This window comes from Scardinius erythrophthalmus (assembly GCF_964197995.2).
Source record: "Scardinius erythrophthalmus genome assembly, chromosome: 15".
In the NCBI taxonomy this organism is placed as follows: domain Eukaryota; kingdom Metazoa; phylum Chordata; class Actinopteri; order Cypriniformes; family Leuciscidae; genus Scardinius; species Scardinius erythrophthalmus.
Genome location: NC_138235.1, coordinates 3,977,138 through 3,996,685, shown reverse-complemented (window position 1 = coordinate 3,996,685; position 19,548 = coordinate 3,977,138). Strand labels below are relative to the sequence as shown.

Here is a 19,548-nt window from a genome sequence, read left to right as displayed (position 1 = left end):
AGTAAATGCTCATCGTAGCGTGATTGGGCCATAGACGTAGGAACTAGGGGTGCTGTATGATATAGCCTAGTGTTATGTAATAAAGGCTTGATTTATTCATTTATTTCGTTTCATTTTCATAACAATTAAGATGCTGCATGTGTTTATCCAGTCTAATCGAAGTGTGCGTCTCTCCCCCGACTTTCCCAACAAAAATCCCGCCCCCTCTCAGAAAATACATAAAACTGACATTACTGAGCTATATGCATTTAAAAGTAGCCTATTAAAATGGTACAATGGCATTGCTCAGTTCAACGTGTTGGGAAATCGGGCATTTTGTCCCGTGTCAGGATTTATTCAAAAGTTAATATCGCTCAACATTCAAAAGGTAAATAAGGATTTCCCACTTGTATTAGTAGGCTTAGGCTATTTCGCCACGTGGATGCCCAATTGAAGCTCTCACAAGCACAACATTTGTGTATTTGCGGAGCTTCCACCCCCCAGTCTTCACCTTTTCTCTTGCCTCCATCTCTCCCTGCAGACTGAGCTCGCGCGTCATAAAAGTGTAGGCCTATGTAGTTCATAGAAAATTGTGTCTAGTACTATATAAATTACAAAGGTTTAATTGGCATCTTTATTTCAAACGACCCGACCGACCGCGACCCGAATATCATTAAAAATATTTTTGGATGACTCGTAACCGCGGGTGACCGCTCATTTTGGATCAACCCGCACATCACTGCCTAGTACTGAGCCTTGTGGTACGCCATACTGAACTTGTGATCGATGAGACATCTCTTCATTTACTGCTACAAACTGATAACGGTCAGATAAGTATGATTTAAACCATGCTAGTGCAATTCCACTAATGCCAACATAATTTTTGAGTCTATTTAAAAGAACGTTGTGGTCAATAGTGTCAAATGCAGCACTAAGATCGAGTAACACTAATAGAGAGACACAACCACGATCGGATGATAAGAGCAAATCATTTGTGACTCTAACGAGAGCTGTCTCGGTACTATGGTACGGTCTAAATCCTGACCGGAAATCCTCCAGATATCATTTCTTTCTAAAGAGGAACACAGTTGTGAGGATACTGCCTTTTCTAATATCTTTGACAGAAAAGGTAGATTCGAGATCGGCCTGTAATTGACTAATTCTGTAGGATCAAGTTGCGTTTTTTTAACAAGCGGTTTAATCATAGCCAGCTTAAAGGTTTTTGGTACGTATCCTAGAGACAAAGACGAATTAATGATATTAAGAAGAGGATCTGTGACCTCTGGAAGTATTTCTTTCAGTAGCTTAGTCGGTATAGGGTCTAACATACATGTTGTAGATTTAGATGATTTAACGAGTTTAGTAAATTCTTCCTCTTCTATAGCAACGAACGAATCAAATTTTCCCTCAGGGAAACTACAATGCACTGCCTGATGCGATACTGTAGTAGACGGTTGCATAGTTATAATTTTCTCCCTGATGTTATCAATCTTACAAGTGAAGAAGTTCATAAAGTCATTACTGCTGTGTTGCTTGGAAACTTCTGGGCTTGAAGCTTTCTTTTTCATTAGTTTAGCCACCGTTTCAAATAAATACCAAGGATTATGTTTATTTTCTTCTAATAGTATTGAAAAATAAGCAGATCTAGCAGTTCATCTAGCTGGCAATCGAGCTCTCTCTCCATGAAATGCGAAATACCTCTAGTTTTGTTTTCTTCCAGTTGCGCTCCAGTTGAGTGACCAACTTCAACCTGTTGTGAAATCTGCCAGCGGAAATCTTACAAAGTGCGTAAAAAGAGTAAGACTAAGTTATGTCATAAAGTTTAACTTAATTAAGTTTTTTGGTATGATCACGTTGTACTGGTGAGAGTTACAATGGTGTTTCATGTATTCAGAGTTGTTTACAGTGTTAAAGAGATGGATTCTCATGCTAAACATGGGCAAAGTTAAAAAAAAATTCGGCTGTTTTTTTTCGATCGTGGATCTAATGACGTAGATCAGAGTGGAACTCCTTATATGAGCATTTCTCTCGGAAAAGCGCGCCCGCGCACACGTCGACCAGAGGAGAGCGAGACCGCGCACATCAACGCGCTTCAACAGGAAATCATCGGCAGCGCTGCATAGGATTTGTTCAAGAATGTCTCCAAAAAAGTGTTTGTGAGGGAAAGCTTACCGTGTTCAGCTTTCCAAAGAACCCAGTGTTACAGGAACAGTGGATGCAGTTTGTTTTTCCGGGGCAGCAACGGAGTGTTGCAAGTGCGGTTGTGTGTTCTGGTCATTTCAGTGACGAATGTTTTATTAAAGGAACACTCCGACTTTTTGGGACTTTAGCTTATTCACAGTATCCCCCAGAGTTAGATAAGTCCATACATACCTTTTTCATTTCTGTGCGTTCTGTAAGTGTTATTTGACGCACCCACCGCTAGCCTAGCTTAGCACAAAGACTGGATGTAAATGGATAATGGTAGCATACTAATCCCAATAAGTGACAAAATAATGCAAACATTTTCCTATTTTCCTGTTGTGATCTGTATAGTCACAGCGTGTACAAATAACAAGGCTATATGAGACAGAGACCATTTTTAATCATATAAATACTGGGAACTATATTCTCACTAGGCGTAGGAGCACAGCTACTTGGGCGGAGTGATTAGCGCAGCACACGAGACGCCCTGTTGATGGTTCCGTAAACAAAGTAGCCACTCCGCCCAAGTAGCTGTGCTCCTACGCCTAGTGAGAATATAGTTCCCAGTATTTATACGATTAAAAATGGTCTCTGTCTCATATAGCCTTGTTATTTGTACTCGCTGTGACTATACAGATCACAACATGTAAATAGGAAAATGTTTGCATTATTTTGTCACTTATTGGGATTAGTATGCTACCATTATCCATTTACATCCAGTCTTTGTGCTAAGCTAGGCTAGCGGTGGGTGCGTCAAATAACACTTACAGAACGCACAGAAATGAAAAAGGTATGTATGGACTTATCTAACTCTGGGGGATACTGTGAATAAGCTAAAGTCCCAAAAAGTCGGAGTGTTCCTTTAACAAGGCCCAGGTCGACGCTGGATTTGCAAATCGTTTGCTATTAAAACGTGGAGTGGTCCCAGTGATAAAAGACCCCATTCATGTAAGTACAACTGGATCAGATTTCTGTCTTTTGCTGGAAATCAGCGCTACCGCTTGACTCTATAGCTCCGCCCACGGCACGCCTCCAGTAGCTCGGCTTTTTCCGGTAGAATCGGAAAGCAGTATTTTTCTTTTATAAATATAATAAAACTAAACAATTTTTGGAGATATGAAGGATGCACTACTACTCTATAGGTACTCAAGATTAACATGAGATTAGGTGAAACTGTATATGTTATGTACCCTTTAAGAGTAATGGACAACTGAAAGTTTCATTTCCACATAAAATGCTCAGAAAGAAGAATTAATGGTGTCAAGATTTTACATCATGTTACATACCATTTTAAACTGACTTGATGCAATATATTAATTCAAATGTAAGAAATAGAAAAGACGAGAGTGAAAGTACAGAATGTGTTCATTCATTAAATGTTCTTCCCTGGATGATTCATGTGGTTTATTTAATTGGATGCTGCTATGACTGTAACAGTGAGTATACTGGGTAAACTAGTATACCTCTGTATATAATAATGACGTGATGGGTTGTTGTTTTTACTATGGGAAAAATGACATGGACAGGAGTCATATTTTATTTAGGCATTTTAGGAGACCCAATATTATCCAGTTACAGAATAAAGTTAAGCTTTATTTTAAAGCATTGCAATAACTATGGACATCTATAATTACTTTCATTTAAATATACATGTTGACCCTTCTTTATTTGTGAAGTAATATTCATTATTTAATAACTGATCATATTTTATGTTTGTTATGCTCAATGGAATTAAAAAAAGACAGCAGTGACGTACGTTTATTTATTAACTTTATTCAGTTCCACCAATGCTCACAAATTTGTTTTTATAACAAAGTCCTTGTGTATAAATATATTTATGACTATATTAATTATATAAATATTTATATAATGTGTTATGTCATGCTTATCAAAATAAAATGAAAAAATACTGACTTTATCTGTATTTAAAAAGAATAAGCGTATTGTGTTGCCCTTTATTCTTGTACACACAGGCTCTGAATTAAACATTACATAAAGGACTGAATGAAAAGTCTTTCTGTTGCTACATGTAAAGGCCTGTAAACATGTAAAGGCCTGAAGTGTCCGATTACTTGAGAAATAAAGCCGTGGTCCTCCAGGAGCGGAGTTTGACACGCGTGCAGTAAGGCTACTGTGTTTGAACATAACATACAGTCAGGTCACACAGAACTGATTCATGATTCACAGGAATGAGCTGAGGTCAGGTGCTCAAAAGGCTGATGAAAATACTAAAGGCTCTACAAACATCAAGCAATGTGCCTACATCTTTTAAATGTGATGAGGTTCCTTACATTGGCATGTAGCAAAATATAGCCACCAGATGGCAGTACAGTTAACCACAACTTCAGACACAAATGCAGCGATCATGCCAGAGGACTTGATCATGCTCAATATCTGTGTGTGTGTGTGTGTGTGTGTGTGTGTGTGTGTGTGTGTGTGTGTGTGTGTGCGTGCGTGCGTGCAGTGAAAGCGTTTTAGGCAGGCCTTGCTGAACTATAGCAGAGAAAGCACTGCTGGGTGAATAGTTCACCCAAAAATTAAAACTCTCATCATTTACTCTTCCTCAAGTTGTTCCAAACCTGTATGAGTTTCTTCTTCTGCTGAACACAGAAGATGTTTAGAAGAATGTGGGTGACCAGACAGTTGATGGACCCTACTGATTTCCATATAGTATTTTTTCCCAGTCAAAGGGGTCCATAAACTGTTTGGTTACCCACATTCTTCAAAATATCACATTTTCCTAACTCCCAGAATGTCATCTGTTGTCTGTAGACACTCTCCATACAGTGTGTTATGATTTCAAACATGTAACGCTGACAGAATTGCTGAATCCAGTCATAAAAATGGAATTTCCTGTATAATGCAAAATATCAAGGAGAACTGGATGAATAAATCATATGTAGGGCTGTGTAATTAACTGGACGAATTACTCACATTCCATGGTGTCCTATTATTGTAAAAAAAAAAAAAATAATAATTAAATTGTTAAAGCTTTTTTATTATAAGAAGTTCATTAAACCCTTACAACAGAGCCCAGAAATCTTCACACAGAAAACCCCAGAAACTCTACACACACACAGATCTGATGGGCTCTACACACACACACAGATCTGATGGGCTCTACACACACACACAGATCTGATGGGCTCTACACACACACACTGATCTGATGGGCTCTACACACACACACAGATCTGATGGGCTCTACACACACACAGATCTGATGGGCTCTACACACACACACAGATCTGATGGGCTCTACACACACACACAGATCTGATGGGCTCTACACACACACACTGATCTGATGGGCTCTACACACACACACAGATCTGATGGGCTCTACACACACACAGATCTGATGGGCTCTACACACACACACAGATCTGATGGGCTCTACACACACACACACAGATCTGATGGGCTCTACACACACACACACACACACACACACACACACACACACACACAGATCTGATGGGCTCTACACACACACACACACAGATCTGATGGGCTCTACACACACACACACAGATCTGATGGGCTCTACACACACACACACACACACACACACACACACACACACACAGATCTGATGGGCTCTACACACACACACACAGAGATCTGATGGGCTCTACACACACACACAGATCTGATGGGCTCTACACACACACACACACACACAGAGATCTGATGGGCTCTACACACACACACAGATCTGATGGGCTCTACACACACACACACACACACACACACACACACACACAGATCTGATGGGCTCTGCACACACACACAGATCTGATGGGCACTACACACACAGATCTGATGGGCTCTACACACACACACAGATCTGATGGGCTCTACACACACACAGAGAGATCTGATGGGCTCTACACACACAGATCGGATGGGCTCTACACACACACACTGATCTGATGGGCTCTACACACACAGATCTGATGGGCTCTACACACAGATCTGATGGGCTCTACACACACAGATCTGATGGGCCCTACACACACACACTGATCTGATGGGCTCTACACACAGATCTGATGGGCTCTACACACACAGATCTGATGGGCTCTACACACACACACTGATCTGATGGGCTCTACACACACAGATCTGATGGGCCCTACACACACACACAGATCTCATGGGCTCTACACACACACACAGATCTGATGGGCTCTACACACACACACAGATCTGATGGGCTCTACACACACACAGATCTGATGGGCTCTACACACACACACACACAGATCTGATGGGCTCTACACACACAGATCTGATGGGCTCTACACACACACACACAGATCTGATGGGCTCTACACACACACAGATCTGATGGGCTCTACACACACATATCTGATGGGCTCTACACACACACACAGATCTGATAGGCTCTACACACACACACAGATCTGATGGGCTCTACACACACACAGATCTGATGGGCTCTACACACACACACACACAGATCTGATGGGCTCTACACACACAGATCTGATGGGCTCTACACACACACACACAGATCTGATGGGCTCTACACACACACAGATCTGATGGGCTCTACACACACATATCTGATGGGCTCTACACACACACACAGATCTGATGGGCTCTACACACACAGATCTGATGGGCTCTACACACACACACACAGATCTGATGGGCTCTACACACACACAGATCTGATAGGCTCTACACACACAGATCTGATGGGCTCTACACACACACACAGATCTGATGGGCTCTACACACACATATCTGATGGGCTCTACACACACAGATCTGATGGGCTCTACACACACGGATCTGATGGGCTCTACACACACACACATAGATCTGATGGGCTCTACACACACAGATCTGATGGGCTCTACACACACAGATCTGATGGGCTCTACACACACACACATAGATCTGATGGGCTCTACACACACACACACAGATCTGATGGGCTCTACACACACAGATCTGATGGGCTCTACACACACAGATCTGATGGGCTCTACACACACAGATCTGATGGGCTCTACACACACACACACAGATCTGAGGGGCTCTACACACACAGATCTGATGGGCTCCACACACACACACACAGATCTGATGGGCTCTACACACACACACACAGATCTGAGGGGCTCTACACACACAGATCTGATGGGCTCCACACACACACACACAGATCTGATGGGCTCCACACACACACACACAGATCTGATGGGCTCTACACACACACACACAGATCTGATGGGCTCTACACACACAGATCTGATGGGCTCTACACACACAGATCTGAGGGGCTCTACACACACAGATCTGATGGGCTCTACACACACACACACAGATCTGAGGGGCTCTACACACACAGATCTGATGGGCTCCACACACACACACACACACACACACATATCTGATGGGCTCTACACACACATATCTGATGGGCTCTACACACACAGATCTGATGGGCTCTACACACACATATCTGATGGGCTCTACACACACATATCTGATTGGCTCTACACACACACAGATCTGATGTGCTCTACACACACACACACACACACACACACACACACACAGATCTGACGGCCTCTCTCTTGGTCTCTGCTAACACACACTGACAGCTCAGTTTCCCACGAGCGTTAAGCACACGCCACTGTCCGGGATCCATGCTCATTTCTGTGAAGCTGCTGGACCCCCGAGCTACGATGTCCTTTTTGTCACCGCTTGCAACACTTTCTGTCAGAACTAACCACTGCATACCAGGGACACCACAAAAGACTTGCCGTTTTGGAGATGCTCTGACCCAGCCGTATAATCATCACTATTTGGCCCTTGTAGGAGCAGAGACTGCTTTTTGTAGTAAGTATTAAACACAGGCCATTTCACTCTGTAAGAAGCTTGCAAAAATACTTATTTTGCAGATGTGGAAAGCAGATTCTGTCTCTACTTTTGAGATGTGGGATAGGGAACTGGGAAACATGTTGCACTTGGAAGAACTGAGATTTATATTAAAAGATAAACTTTTTCATTAAGATTTGGAAACCAATAAGACTGTTCCTAAAGGAGGACTGAACAAACGTGTCTGTTTATATGGATGTGTGTATGTGTATATTTGTGTATGTGTATATTATTTTCATTTCTGTCGTTGTCGTTGTGTATTTTCACTCTGTCGCTCATGTACAAAATGTTTTTGTTTTTCTAGAGCACTTGAAACAACCTTCTACAATCCTTGTCCATATTGTCTATGATAATCGTCTCCATACCGGTGTGACTCCGACCACCAACCAGATGAACTGGATAAATATTGTGAATGTTCTGATCCAATCCTTCTTCTGACCTGTAATGCTGCCTGGATCATAATCATACACTGTTCGCTCGTTGACCAGAGGAGAACTGAGCAACTGAGTCTGGGTTCTCACAAGGGTTATTCTCCATTCTGTCACTGATGGAGTTTTGGTTCCTTGCCACTGTTGCCTTGGCTTTTGGCTTGCTCAGTTGGGGACATTTAATATTCATCAATATTACTGATCTGCCTCACTTAAGGTGGACGATTTGCAATTTTCTTCTAGAAACAAACTTTGTTGTATTATTTTCATGTTATCACTGTGAAGCTGCTTTTGATCGTGTGTGAGTGTGTGTGTGTGTGTGTGTGGGGGGGGGGGCTAAGTACCTAGTTCAAAGTAGCATGTACAATGGAACTGCTTAGAAAGTTTGGAGAGTTATTTATCCTGTGTAGTTACTGTTCTGGTGGAATTGTGTGTGTGTGTGTTGTCTTTAAGAAAATTAAAAGAAAGAGATAAAAAGAAAAAACCTGTGGTGTAAATAGAACTGCATCGCTCTTACTGAGAGACATTAGGGCAGATTTCACACTCCCCCGTTTATTTCCACCTTCCCTCATGTAAACAATATCAAGACGATATCAAGCATCTGTTAGTCTGCATCAGGTCAGTAACTAGTTGGCATGTCTGTTGGTGGGGAAAAGCTTCAAGTCTCACATCTTGAACAGTAACAGGACTGCAGATAATCCGACACATCTCAACACATTGCCTGATTTTACCTCCAAACCAGTTAAGCACAAGCCTCGGCCCTTGCGCTAAAACCACGTAGTGACATCAGCAATGTCAGTGATGGATCCGATGCCGACAATGCTGACAAACAGTTTAGGTTTCAATGTGAGTTTATTATTATGATTATAATTATATATTTTATAGAACTGCATATAGGACCGGGAGAACTGCAGGGTGTCTTGACAGCCTGAAGGGCTTGTTATTCGCTATAACGACCGCCTCTCTATACATTATCCCGCTTATTACATGGCTACCTACAAAATAAATAAATAATTTGACACAAATTATTGATTCAAAAAGGAGTTTATTGTTTTAAAAACGATTGTATTGCTTCCGCCAAAGAAAATAGTCCGTTCCGCGTCCATAGCAACGCGCTGTTTTGCATGGCAACGGTCTGTTATAGCTCGCAGCGGTCTGTTATCAAGAAATAACACACCGCATTCTACATTGGAATTCAGCCAAGCCATGTAATAAGCCTGAGTAAAGCACATTAGCACCAGGTAGGAAAGCTCAAGTGGCACAGAGGACCTTTATTATGTAAGGGATAATGTATAGTGAGCCGGTTGTTATAGTGAATAACAACCCCGACAGGCTGAACGGGATCCCGACGCGAAGCGGAGGGATCTTGAATCAGCCTGAAGGGCTTGTTATTCACTATAACAACCGGCTCACTATACATTATCCCGCTTATTACATGGCTACCTACAAAATAAATAAATAATTTGACACTAATTATTTATTCAAAAAGGAGTTTATTGATTTAAAAACAATTGTATTGCTTCCGCTAAAGAAAATAGTCAGTTCCGCGTCCATAGCAACGCGCTGTTTTTCATGGCAACGGTCTGTTATACTTCGCAGCGGTCTGTTATAAAGAAATAACAGACCGCATTCTACATTGGAATTCAGCCAAGCCATGTAATAAACATGCTTAATTCTCAACATAACTACTAGACAGCAGTGTGACTAGATCAGTGTACACTTTCATAGACATGGAGACCTGCAAAAAAGGGAGAGTTGGTGCGGTTTTGTTTTTCAATGTATGACTTTTTTTCCCCATCAAACCACTGGCACACTCGTCACTGTCTGAGCGTGTGTCCTATCACATGTTCTGTGTTTTTCACCACATGGATGAAGTATATGTCCTAGTGGGGTTTTTGCACATATAGCATGAAGTGAATCTAGCTGATGCTTTGTTAGTGTATCACTTTACTTCTCTTCAGTTCATTAATACTGTATGTCTGCCATTATAAAACAATCACTCTGTGGGTGTTTATTTAATAAAGCGCCACTGAACTGATGATGTTAATTCTGTATGTTGTAGGAGGTATAATATACTATCATAAATAAAGGTGTAAAAATGAACTGATGCATTGTGACTTACTTTATAAAATAGGACAAAGGGAATAATTACAGTGTGTTTTATGTGCTACGAAACACTGTTATTTGCACTGTAAATCAGTGTTGTGTAGTGTAGATCAGTGTTGTGTAGTGTGAATCAGTGTTGTGTAGTGTAGATCAGTGTTGTGTAGTGTAGATCAGTGTTGTGTAGTGTAGATCAGTGTTGTGTAGTGTAGATCAGTGTTGTGTAGTGTAGATGATGAGTGTTGTGTAGATCAGTGTTGTGTAGTCTAGATCAGTGTTGTGTAGTGTAAATCAGTGTTGTGTAGTGTAGATCAGTGTTGTGTAGTGTAAATCAGTGTTGTGTAGTGTAGATCAGTGTTGTGTAGTGTAGATGAGTGTTGTGTAGATCAGTGTTGTGTAGTCTAGATCAGTGTTGTGTAGTGTAAATCAGTGTTGTGTAGTGTAAATCAGTGTTGTGTAGTGTAGATCAGTGTTGTGTAGTGTAGATCAGTGTAGATCAGTGTTGTGTAGTGTAGATCAGTGTTGTGTAGTGTAGATCAGTGTTGTGTAGTGTAAATCAGTGTTGTGTTGTGTAGATCAGTGTTGTGTAGTGTAGATCAGTGTTGTGTAGTGTAAATCAGTGTTGTGTAGTGTAGATCAGTGTTGTGTAGATCAGTGTTGTGTAGTGTAGATCAGTGTTGTGTAGTGTAGATCAGTGTTGTGTAGTGTAGATCAGTGTAGATCAGTGTTGTGTAGTGTAGATCAGTGGTGTGTAGTGTAGATCAGTGTTGTGTAGAGTAGATCAGTGTTGTTTAGTGTAGATCAGTGTTGTGTAGAGTAGATCAGTGTTGTGTAGTGTAGATCAGTGTAGTGTAGAGTAGATCAGTGTTGTGTAGAGTAGATCAGTGTTGTGTAGAGTAGATCAGTGTTGTGTAGAGTAGATCAGTGTTGTGTAGTGTAGATCAGTGTTGTGTAGAGTAGATCAGTGTTGTGTAGAGTAGATCAGTGTTGTGTAGTGTAGATCAGTGTTGTGTAGTGTAGATCAGTGTTGTGTAGAGTAGATCAGTGTTGTGTAGTGTAGATCAGTGTTGTGTTGTGTAGATCAGTGTTGTGTAGTGTAGATCAGTGTTGTGTAGTGTAGATCAGTGTTGTGTAGATCAGTGTTGTGTAGTGTAGATCAGTGTTGTGTAGTGTTGTGTAGTGTAGATCAGTGTTGTGTAGTGTAGATCAGTGTTGTGTAGTGTAGATCAGTGTTGTGTAGTGTAGATCAGTGTTGTGTAGAGTAGATCAGTGTTGTGTAGAGTAGATCAGTGTTGTGTAGTGTAGATCAGTGTTGTGTAGAGTAGATCAGTGTTGTGTAGATCAGTGTTGTGTAGTGTAGATCAGTGTAGTGTAGTGTAGATCAGTGTTGTGTAGTGTAGATCAGTGTTGTGTTGTGTAGATCAGTGTTGTGTAGTGTAGATCAGTGTTGTGTAGTGTAGATCAGTGTTGTGTAGTGTAGATCAGTGTTGTGTAGTGTAGATCAGTGTTGTGTAGTGTTGTGTAGTGTAGATCAGTGTTGTGTAGTGTAGATCAGTGTTGTGTAGTGTAGATCAGTGTTGTGTAGTGTAGATGAGGCTGACCCGAGGGTTGCAGACGTCCACTGTCGACGGGGCTCAGTCCTCCTGCACACGGCCGACCGCAGGCAGCTGAGACCCTCTGGCACCGCCACTGGGAGACACGCATGCCTTCTGCACACACACACACACACACACACACACACACACACACACACACACACACTCAGCATCACAGTTGATTCATGCAGCGTGTCCAAGCTGATGTTGCTCCTATCAATCAGAAGTGGACGAGGACAGCCGCGGTCACCAAATGTGATGCACACGAGGGTCAATGACGTGGCGTGTCAATTCTGGTGTCCAAAGCATATTCAAAATATTAAAACTCATTAAGTTGCACTTCATTAAGTGACTCTTTAATTACTCATGTGAGAATTCATTATAAATAATTAATCTTTAAGGAACTATTGAGCTCAAAAGTCCCAAAACCTCATTCCGGTTAACTGTCCCGGCTTAAAATCTGAATACAAAAATACGACAAAAATGTAAAAAATATAAAAGTATTTAAAATCTACTTGGGCATAATTGTATTGATGTTTTAAACGATAATATAGTGGTAATACTAAGCTTATTTACATGTTTATGACAGAAAGACTTTTGTCTCCAAAGTGTGATTTCTCTAATGTCATTCCTGGATAACAGACATCAATGACCATTTTGGACCATAATGCATTGTGGTATGTCATGTGAGATAATATTGTATCAAAAAGAAGACCCTGAAGGAGCACCAGAACATGTGCAAAGGCAGGCAGCGTCTCTTAAAGGAGAACTCCGGTCAATTTTAACATTGAGCTAATTTTTTTGTACATTTGGAGTGCTGTCAGTACAGAGAACAACGACAAAAATCGGTGTTGCCTACACCGTGTTATCCTCTTTTTAAAATTTGCACCCTGTTGACTTCAATGGGTTTAAACCTGCTTTTAGGCTCTTAACATCCTTGATGTGTCTTTACAAGTGCACAGCTAATGTGAGTGATTCCTTCAGAGTGAACACGGGTGAATCTGACTGCAGTAGATGTGAAAGATATGTATAAAAATGATGTTATTTAAGCCAGCGCAAATACCTGTGTTTACATCCTGTTTTCGGGTGAAGTCCAAAGTAGTCGATTGCCGAGTTCACGCGCGTGATCATTGGTAACTAAACCTATGCGCGTGAACTTGGCAATCGACTACTTTGTGTCACGGTTGTTGAATGCATTGTTTCTTTCTTGTCTCGTGTCGTTGTGTTTATGTGTGAGTGGGCGTTGTCCCGCTCACGTGTCTGTCAGCGCTCCAGCTGATCATCATCATCATCACAATCACTGTTCACAGCTGCTGTTCATTCCCATTGCCTATATATACTCACACCATTCTCTGTTCCAGTGTCGGATTGTTTGTTGAGGTCCTGTGTTGCCGTGTCTGTGTTCCCGTGAAGTTTGCCGTGTCTGTGTTCGCCTGCCTTGTCTTCTCGCCGTCTTGTTCCTCGTCAATGGATTCACCGCACTCAAACACCGGGATCGGGATTCTGCACTATCACAGCACCAGAGCACCACAGACCATCGAAAAGTCCCTGCACGAGCCTGAGTCGCCGCCCTTCTTTGTTTCTGTACTGTTTCTGACCTTATTGAGATATTAAACACTTTTTGAGTACCTGCAACTGTTTCCTGTCTGTTCAGTCATGACAGAACAATCCGACCACCTGATGGAAGCAGCAGGTGGCGCCGCAGCAACAATGGATGACTTTGTTCGTGCAAGTATTCAAAGGATGGATGCTCAGGACCGTCATCAAGGGGATTCGGCGCACGCGATTCAGGCTCTCGTCACGCAGGTGTCCGAGCTGACCCAGCGTTTTCAACAGCTGCAACCTCCCGCTGCGCCAGCCGCACCGCCCGTCCCTCCCACACCACCGATGCCCGCCTCCCAGTCAGAACCACGCCTTCCGACTCCTGAGCCTTACTCTGGTGAGCCTAACTTTTGCCGGCCGTTTTTGACTCGATGCGGCATGCATTTTGCTCTCCAGCCACGGACATTCGAGAGAGAGGAGACGAAGGTGGCATTTGTTCTGACGCTACTGACTGGGAGAGCGGCACTATGAGGGACGGCGGTGTGGGAAAATCAAGAACCATGCTGTTCCTCGTTCCAGGAGCTCTCCTCGGAGATGAGGAGAGTTTTCGACCGCGCGGTCGCGGGGAGAGAGGCTGCCAGGGTCTTATCAGATCTACGTCAGCAAGATCGATCGGTTTCTGATTATGCCATTGAGTTTAAGACCCTGGCGGCCGAGTGTCGCTGGAACGAGGAAGCGCAGTGGGATAGGTTCCTGCATGGGCTGGCCGACCGCGTCCAGAGGGAGATCTACGCCCTGGACCTACCCCCCTCACTGAATGGACTTATCGATCTGGCTCTGAGGGTGGACGCCCGACTAGCCCGGGTTGGACCACGCGCTCCACCCAGCCTGCCTCGTGGGGGGGTGGAACATCAGCGGTCCAGCGGCATGGACGCGGTCGGTCCCTCCGATCCCGAGCCCATGCAGGTGGGTCGAGCTCGGCTTTCCCGGGAGGAGAGGGAGAGGCGGAGATCCCTTGGCCTTTGCCTGTACTGCGGGGGAGCGGGACACTTTGCCAACAACTGCCCGGTAAAAGGCCAAGCCCGATAGTAAGCATGAGGCTACTATCGGGTGGGATCTCCGCCGAAAAGTCCTCATCTACATCCACCATCCTCCCGGGAAGACTTAGATGGTCTGTCCACGATCATCACTGCACCGCACTGGTGGACTCCGGGGCCGAAGGTAATTTTATGGATCGCACCTTTGCACTACAGCTTCAAGTCCCACTCAGAACACTCCCCCAGAGAATCACCGTACATGCACTCAATGGACAGTCACTACCCACCATCTCCCAGGCCACCGAGAACATTACACTCATCATTTTAGGGAATCACGCAGAGACAATATCATTCTACATCACGGACTCCCATCACACCCCCATTGTATTGGGTCACCCCTGGCTCAATCAACACAACCCCCGCATTGACTGGAAACAAAGAACCATATCAGCCTGGAGCACTGAATGTCATAGTTCTTGTCTTGTGTCTGCCTGTTCTGTTGTCTCTGTTCCTGTATTGCAGGAGGAAGCAGTGGATTTATCAAACGTGCCCGCGGAGTACCGTGACCTGAGGGAAGTGTTCAGTAAGTCAAGGGCTGCTTCTCTTCCTCTGCACCGTCCCTACGACTGTGCTATAGATTTACTGTCAGGTAAGTCTCCGCCTAAAGGCAAGATTTATTCACTCTCGGTTCCGGAGAGGGAGGCTATAGAGAATGGGCTTTTTGTCAAGGCGGAGAAATGCGCTTTTCATGCACAGTCGGTCCCTTTCTTAGGACACATCGTGTCGGCTGAGGGTATGCGTATGGATCCTGACAAAGTTAAGGCTGTGGTAGAGTGGCCAAACCCAGATTCCCGTAAGGCCCTACAGAGGTTTCTGGGGTTCGCCAATTTCTACCGGCGTTTTATTCGCAACTTTAGCCAACTAGCCGCACCTCTGACTGCCTTGACCTCCCCCAGAACTGCGTTCAGGTGGTCGGAAGCAGCCGAGACTGCTTTTTCCAACCTCAAGAGCCGCTTTGTTTCGGCTCCCATCTTAATCGCCCCTGATTCCTCACGTCAGTTTGTGGTGGAGGTCGACGCGTCAGAGGTGGGGGTAGGCGCAGTTCTTTCACAACGCTCACCTTCAGACAACAAGATGCATCCATGCGCGTTTTTATCCCATCGCTTATCACCAGCTGAACAAAATTACGACATTGGCAACAGGGAGTTGTTGGCGGTCAAGTTAGCCTTGGAAGAATGGCGTCATTGGTTAGAAGGGTCCGGGGTACCCTTTATCGTCTGGACGGATCATAAGAATCTGGAGTACATTAGATCCGCTAAAAGGTTGAACTCCAGGCAGGCGCGGTGAGCACTTTTTTTCGGTCGATTTGATTTTACCCTCTCGTATCGTCCGGGTTCCAAAAACATCAAATCCGATTCTTTGTCGCGTATTTTTGATCGATCCGAACACGCACCTACTCCCGAGCGTATTTTTCCTGAGACCCTAATTATCTCTACGCTCACTTGGGAGGTCGAATCGAGAGTCAAGAAGGCTCTAGAAGGGGTAACGCCTCCGATCCGGTGCCCACCGAACCGCTTTTTTGTGTCGGAGGAACTACGTCCAGACGTTATTCGATGGGGTCATTGTTCTAGTCTAGCCTGTCATCCAGGAGTTAGTCGCACCCTCTATTTGGTCAGACAACGATTCTGGTGGCCGCTTATGGCTCGCGACGTTCACGATTTTGTTTTGGCTTGCTCAGTTTGTGCTATTGGTAAGTCTTCCAATCGACCCCCAGATGGGTTACTCCAACCGCTGTCGGTGCCTTCGAGACCCTGGTCCCATATCGCTCTAGATTTTGTTACCGCCCTCCCACCCTCCCAGGGTAACACGGTAGTTTTAACCGTGGTGGACCGATTCTCGAAGGCAGCCCACTTTGTTCCCTTGCCCAAATTACCCTCAGCCAAGGAGACAGCGGTTGCAGTCGTTAATCACGTCTTTCGATTACATGGCCTCCCGACAGACGTGGTTTCCGACAGGGGTCCCCAATTTGTGTCCAAATTTTGGCGAGAGTTTTGTAAGTTACTGGGGGCGACGGTCAGTCTGTCTTCCGGGTTTCACCCTCAGAGCAATGGTCAAACTGAGAGAGCCAACCAAGACCTGGAGAGAACCTTGCGATGTACGGCTGCCAGGAATCCTTCCTCCTGGAGTCAGCAACTGCCTATGGTGGAGTACGCCCACAATTCGTTGCCAGTGTCAGCTACGGGCCTATCTCCTTTTGAGTGTAGTATAGGATACCAGCCACCGGTCTTTCCTAGTCTGGAATCCGAAGTCGCGGTCCCCTCCGCTCACGCCTTCGTCCAGAGGTGTCACCGCACATGGACAAGAGCCCGTGAGACTCTCCTCCGTGTGCGGGCGCGCATCAAGGCCAAAGCCGATCGCCACCGGTCTAGGCCTCCCGTATATGTCGTCGGTTCCAAAGTGTGGCTTTCTACTAAGAACATTCCGCTCCGCTCCGTATCCAATAAACTGGCTCCTAAATTCATTGGCCCGTTTTCTGTCACCAAGATTGTTAGTCCGGTGGCAGTCCGCCTCAACCTCCCTCCAGTGTACAGGAGAATTCATCCGGTATTCCACGTGTCCAAAATTAAACCCGTTTTTTTTTCCCGCATTAATCCGCCTGCCCCGGTTCCCCCACCGCCGTGACTTGTAGATGGGGAACCATCCTATTCGGTCCGTCGCATTATGGACTCTAGGCGGAGGGGACGCGGATTCCAGTACCTGGTGGACTGGGAAGGTTACGGTCCGGGGGAGAGAAGTTGGGTTCCGGCTCGTGACATCCTGGATCACTCTCTTATCGATGATTACAATCGACAGGTAAGGGCGTTCCTAGAGGAGGGGGTACTGTCACGGTTGTTGAATGCATTGTTTCTTTCTTGTCTCGTGTCGTTGTGTTTATGTGTGAGTGGGCGTTGTCCCGCTCACGTGTCTGTCAGCGCTCCAGCTGATCATCATCATCATCACAATCACTGTTCACAGCTGCTGTTCATTCCCATTGCCTATATATACTCACACCATTCTCTGTTCCAGTGTCGGATTGTTTGTTGAGGTCCTGTGTTGCCGTGTCTGTGTTCCCGTGAAGTTTGCCGTTTCTGTGTTCGCCTGCCTTGTCTTCTCGCCGTCTTGTTCCTCGTCACTGGATTCACCGCACTCAAACACCGGGATCGGGATTCTGCACTATCACAGCACCAGAGCACCACAGACCATCGAAAAGTCCCTGCACGAGCCTGAGTCGCCGCCCTTCTTTGTTTCTGTACTGTTTCTGACCTTATTGAGATATTAAACACTTTTTGAGTACCTGCAACTGTTTCCTGTCTGTTCAGTCATGACATTTTGGACTTCACCCGAAAACAGGATGTAAACAGGTATGAGCACTGGCTTAAATAACATCATTTTTATACATATCTTTCACATCTACTGTAGTCAGATTCACTCGTGTTCACTCTGAAGGAATCACTCACATGACCTGTGCACTTGTAATGACACATCAAGGATGTTAAGAGCCTAAAAGCAGGTTTAAACCCATTGAAGTCAACAGGGTGGAAATTTTAAAAATAGAATAACTCGGTGTAGGCAACACCGATTTGTGTCGTTGTTCTCTGTATTGACAGCACTCCAAATGTACAAAAAAATGAGCTCAATGATAAAATTGACCGGAGTTCTCCTTTAAGATGCTGATATTTTGCAATATCACATGTTCTTTTGCATAACACTGATAAACCACTTATAATGGTTTTAAATTTAAAAAACTATCTATTTGATGTAAAAGATTAACTTAAGTGATGATAGCTAAGCTGTAGTTTTCCATATGTGGTTAAGTTAGTGCCTGATTATAAAGAAAAAATATTTGTTTTGTCATTCCTGGATAACAGAAAACCTCTGTTAGCCAGGACACGTCATCCGTTATCCAGAATGACATATGCTCAACAATCTAGTTTTTAAGTAACATTTGTAAACTTTTAGGCATAGTTATTATAGTTCTATTATTAACATTAATATTATTTAAATAATTATATGTTTTTTGCCATATTTTTGCTGTCATTCATCTTGATTTCATATGATTCAATGAGTCACATGGGTCACATCATTGAACTGAATTTTGTAATGTTAATGGTCAAATCATGAATAATGTAATCATATGAATGAGTGATGTGCACTATAATGGACAATAGTAGCATGTACAATAGTAGCAACCATACCTGACGATTCTTGTACTGCCATATTCTGATCTGAAACACACAAAAAGGTTTTGTTTTTTTTCCCCAGAAAATAAACAGTAGTCAACATTTGAAGTGGGTCAAAACCTTTCATCAAAGTTATACATAGGCTACATTTTGAACAATACCCATTCTAGTCTTAGGACAACTTTGATGAACTTTTTTGATCCACTTCAAATGTTCACTACCGTATGTCTAAGCAGAGTACAACCATCAAAACTGACAATCCTTTGGAAGAATGACCAAATCTGGATAAACTGAGAATCATGATTTTTTATGTTTTAAACACGATTCTCCCGTGATTCTGAACAGACAACTAAACAAAAATAACCTGTAATAAAATGCTGCAGTCTATTTAAAATGTTTAATTAATCTGAATAATTATTATTTTTAAATCAGTCTGAATGATGATTCAATGACTCACTCATAAAGACTTCACTCGTTTCATTACAGGATGAATCAGAGTTTTTGAATGAATCTCTTGAATGAATAAATCAATGACACATAA

General features: G+C 43.6%; 1 protein-coding gene across 1 annotated transcript in view; it reads right to left on the bottom strand.

Annotated features, from left to right (window-relative positions):
- LOC308703114 (IQ motif and SEC7 domain-containing protein 1-like) overlaps positions 1–19,548 on the bottom strand; it is a 106,748-nt gene that overhangs the window by 72,415 nt on the left and 14,785 nt on the right. Inside the window, exons 2-3 of the mRNA XM_081386388.1 lie at positions 19,023–19,052; positions 12,215–12,322 (exon numbers count right to left, since the gene is read on the bottom strand). Of these exons, the coding sequence (XP_081242514.1) occupies positions 12,215–12,322; positions 19,023–19,052 (138 nt within the window). The remainder of the gene's footprint in view (positions 1–12,214; positions 12,323–19,022; positions 19,053–19,548) is intronic.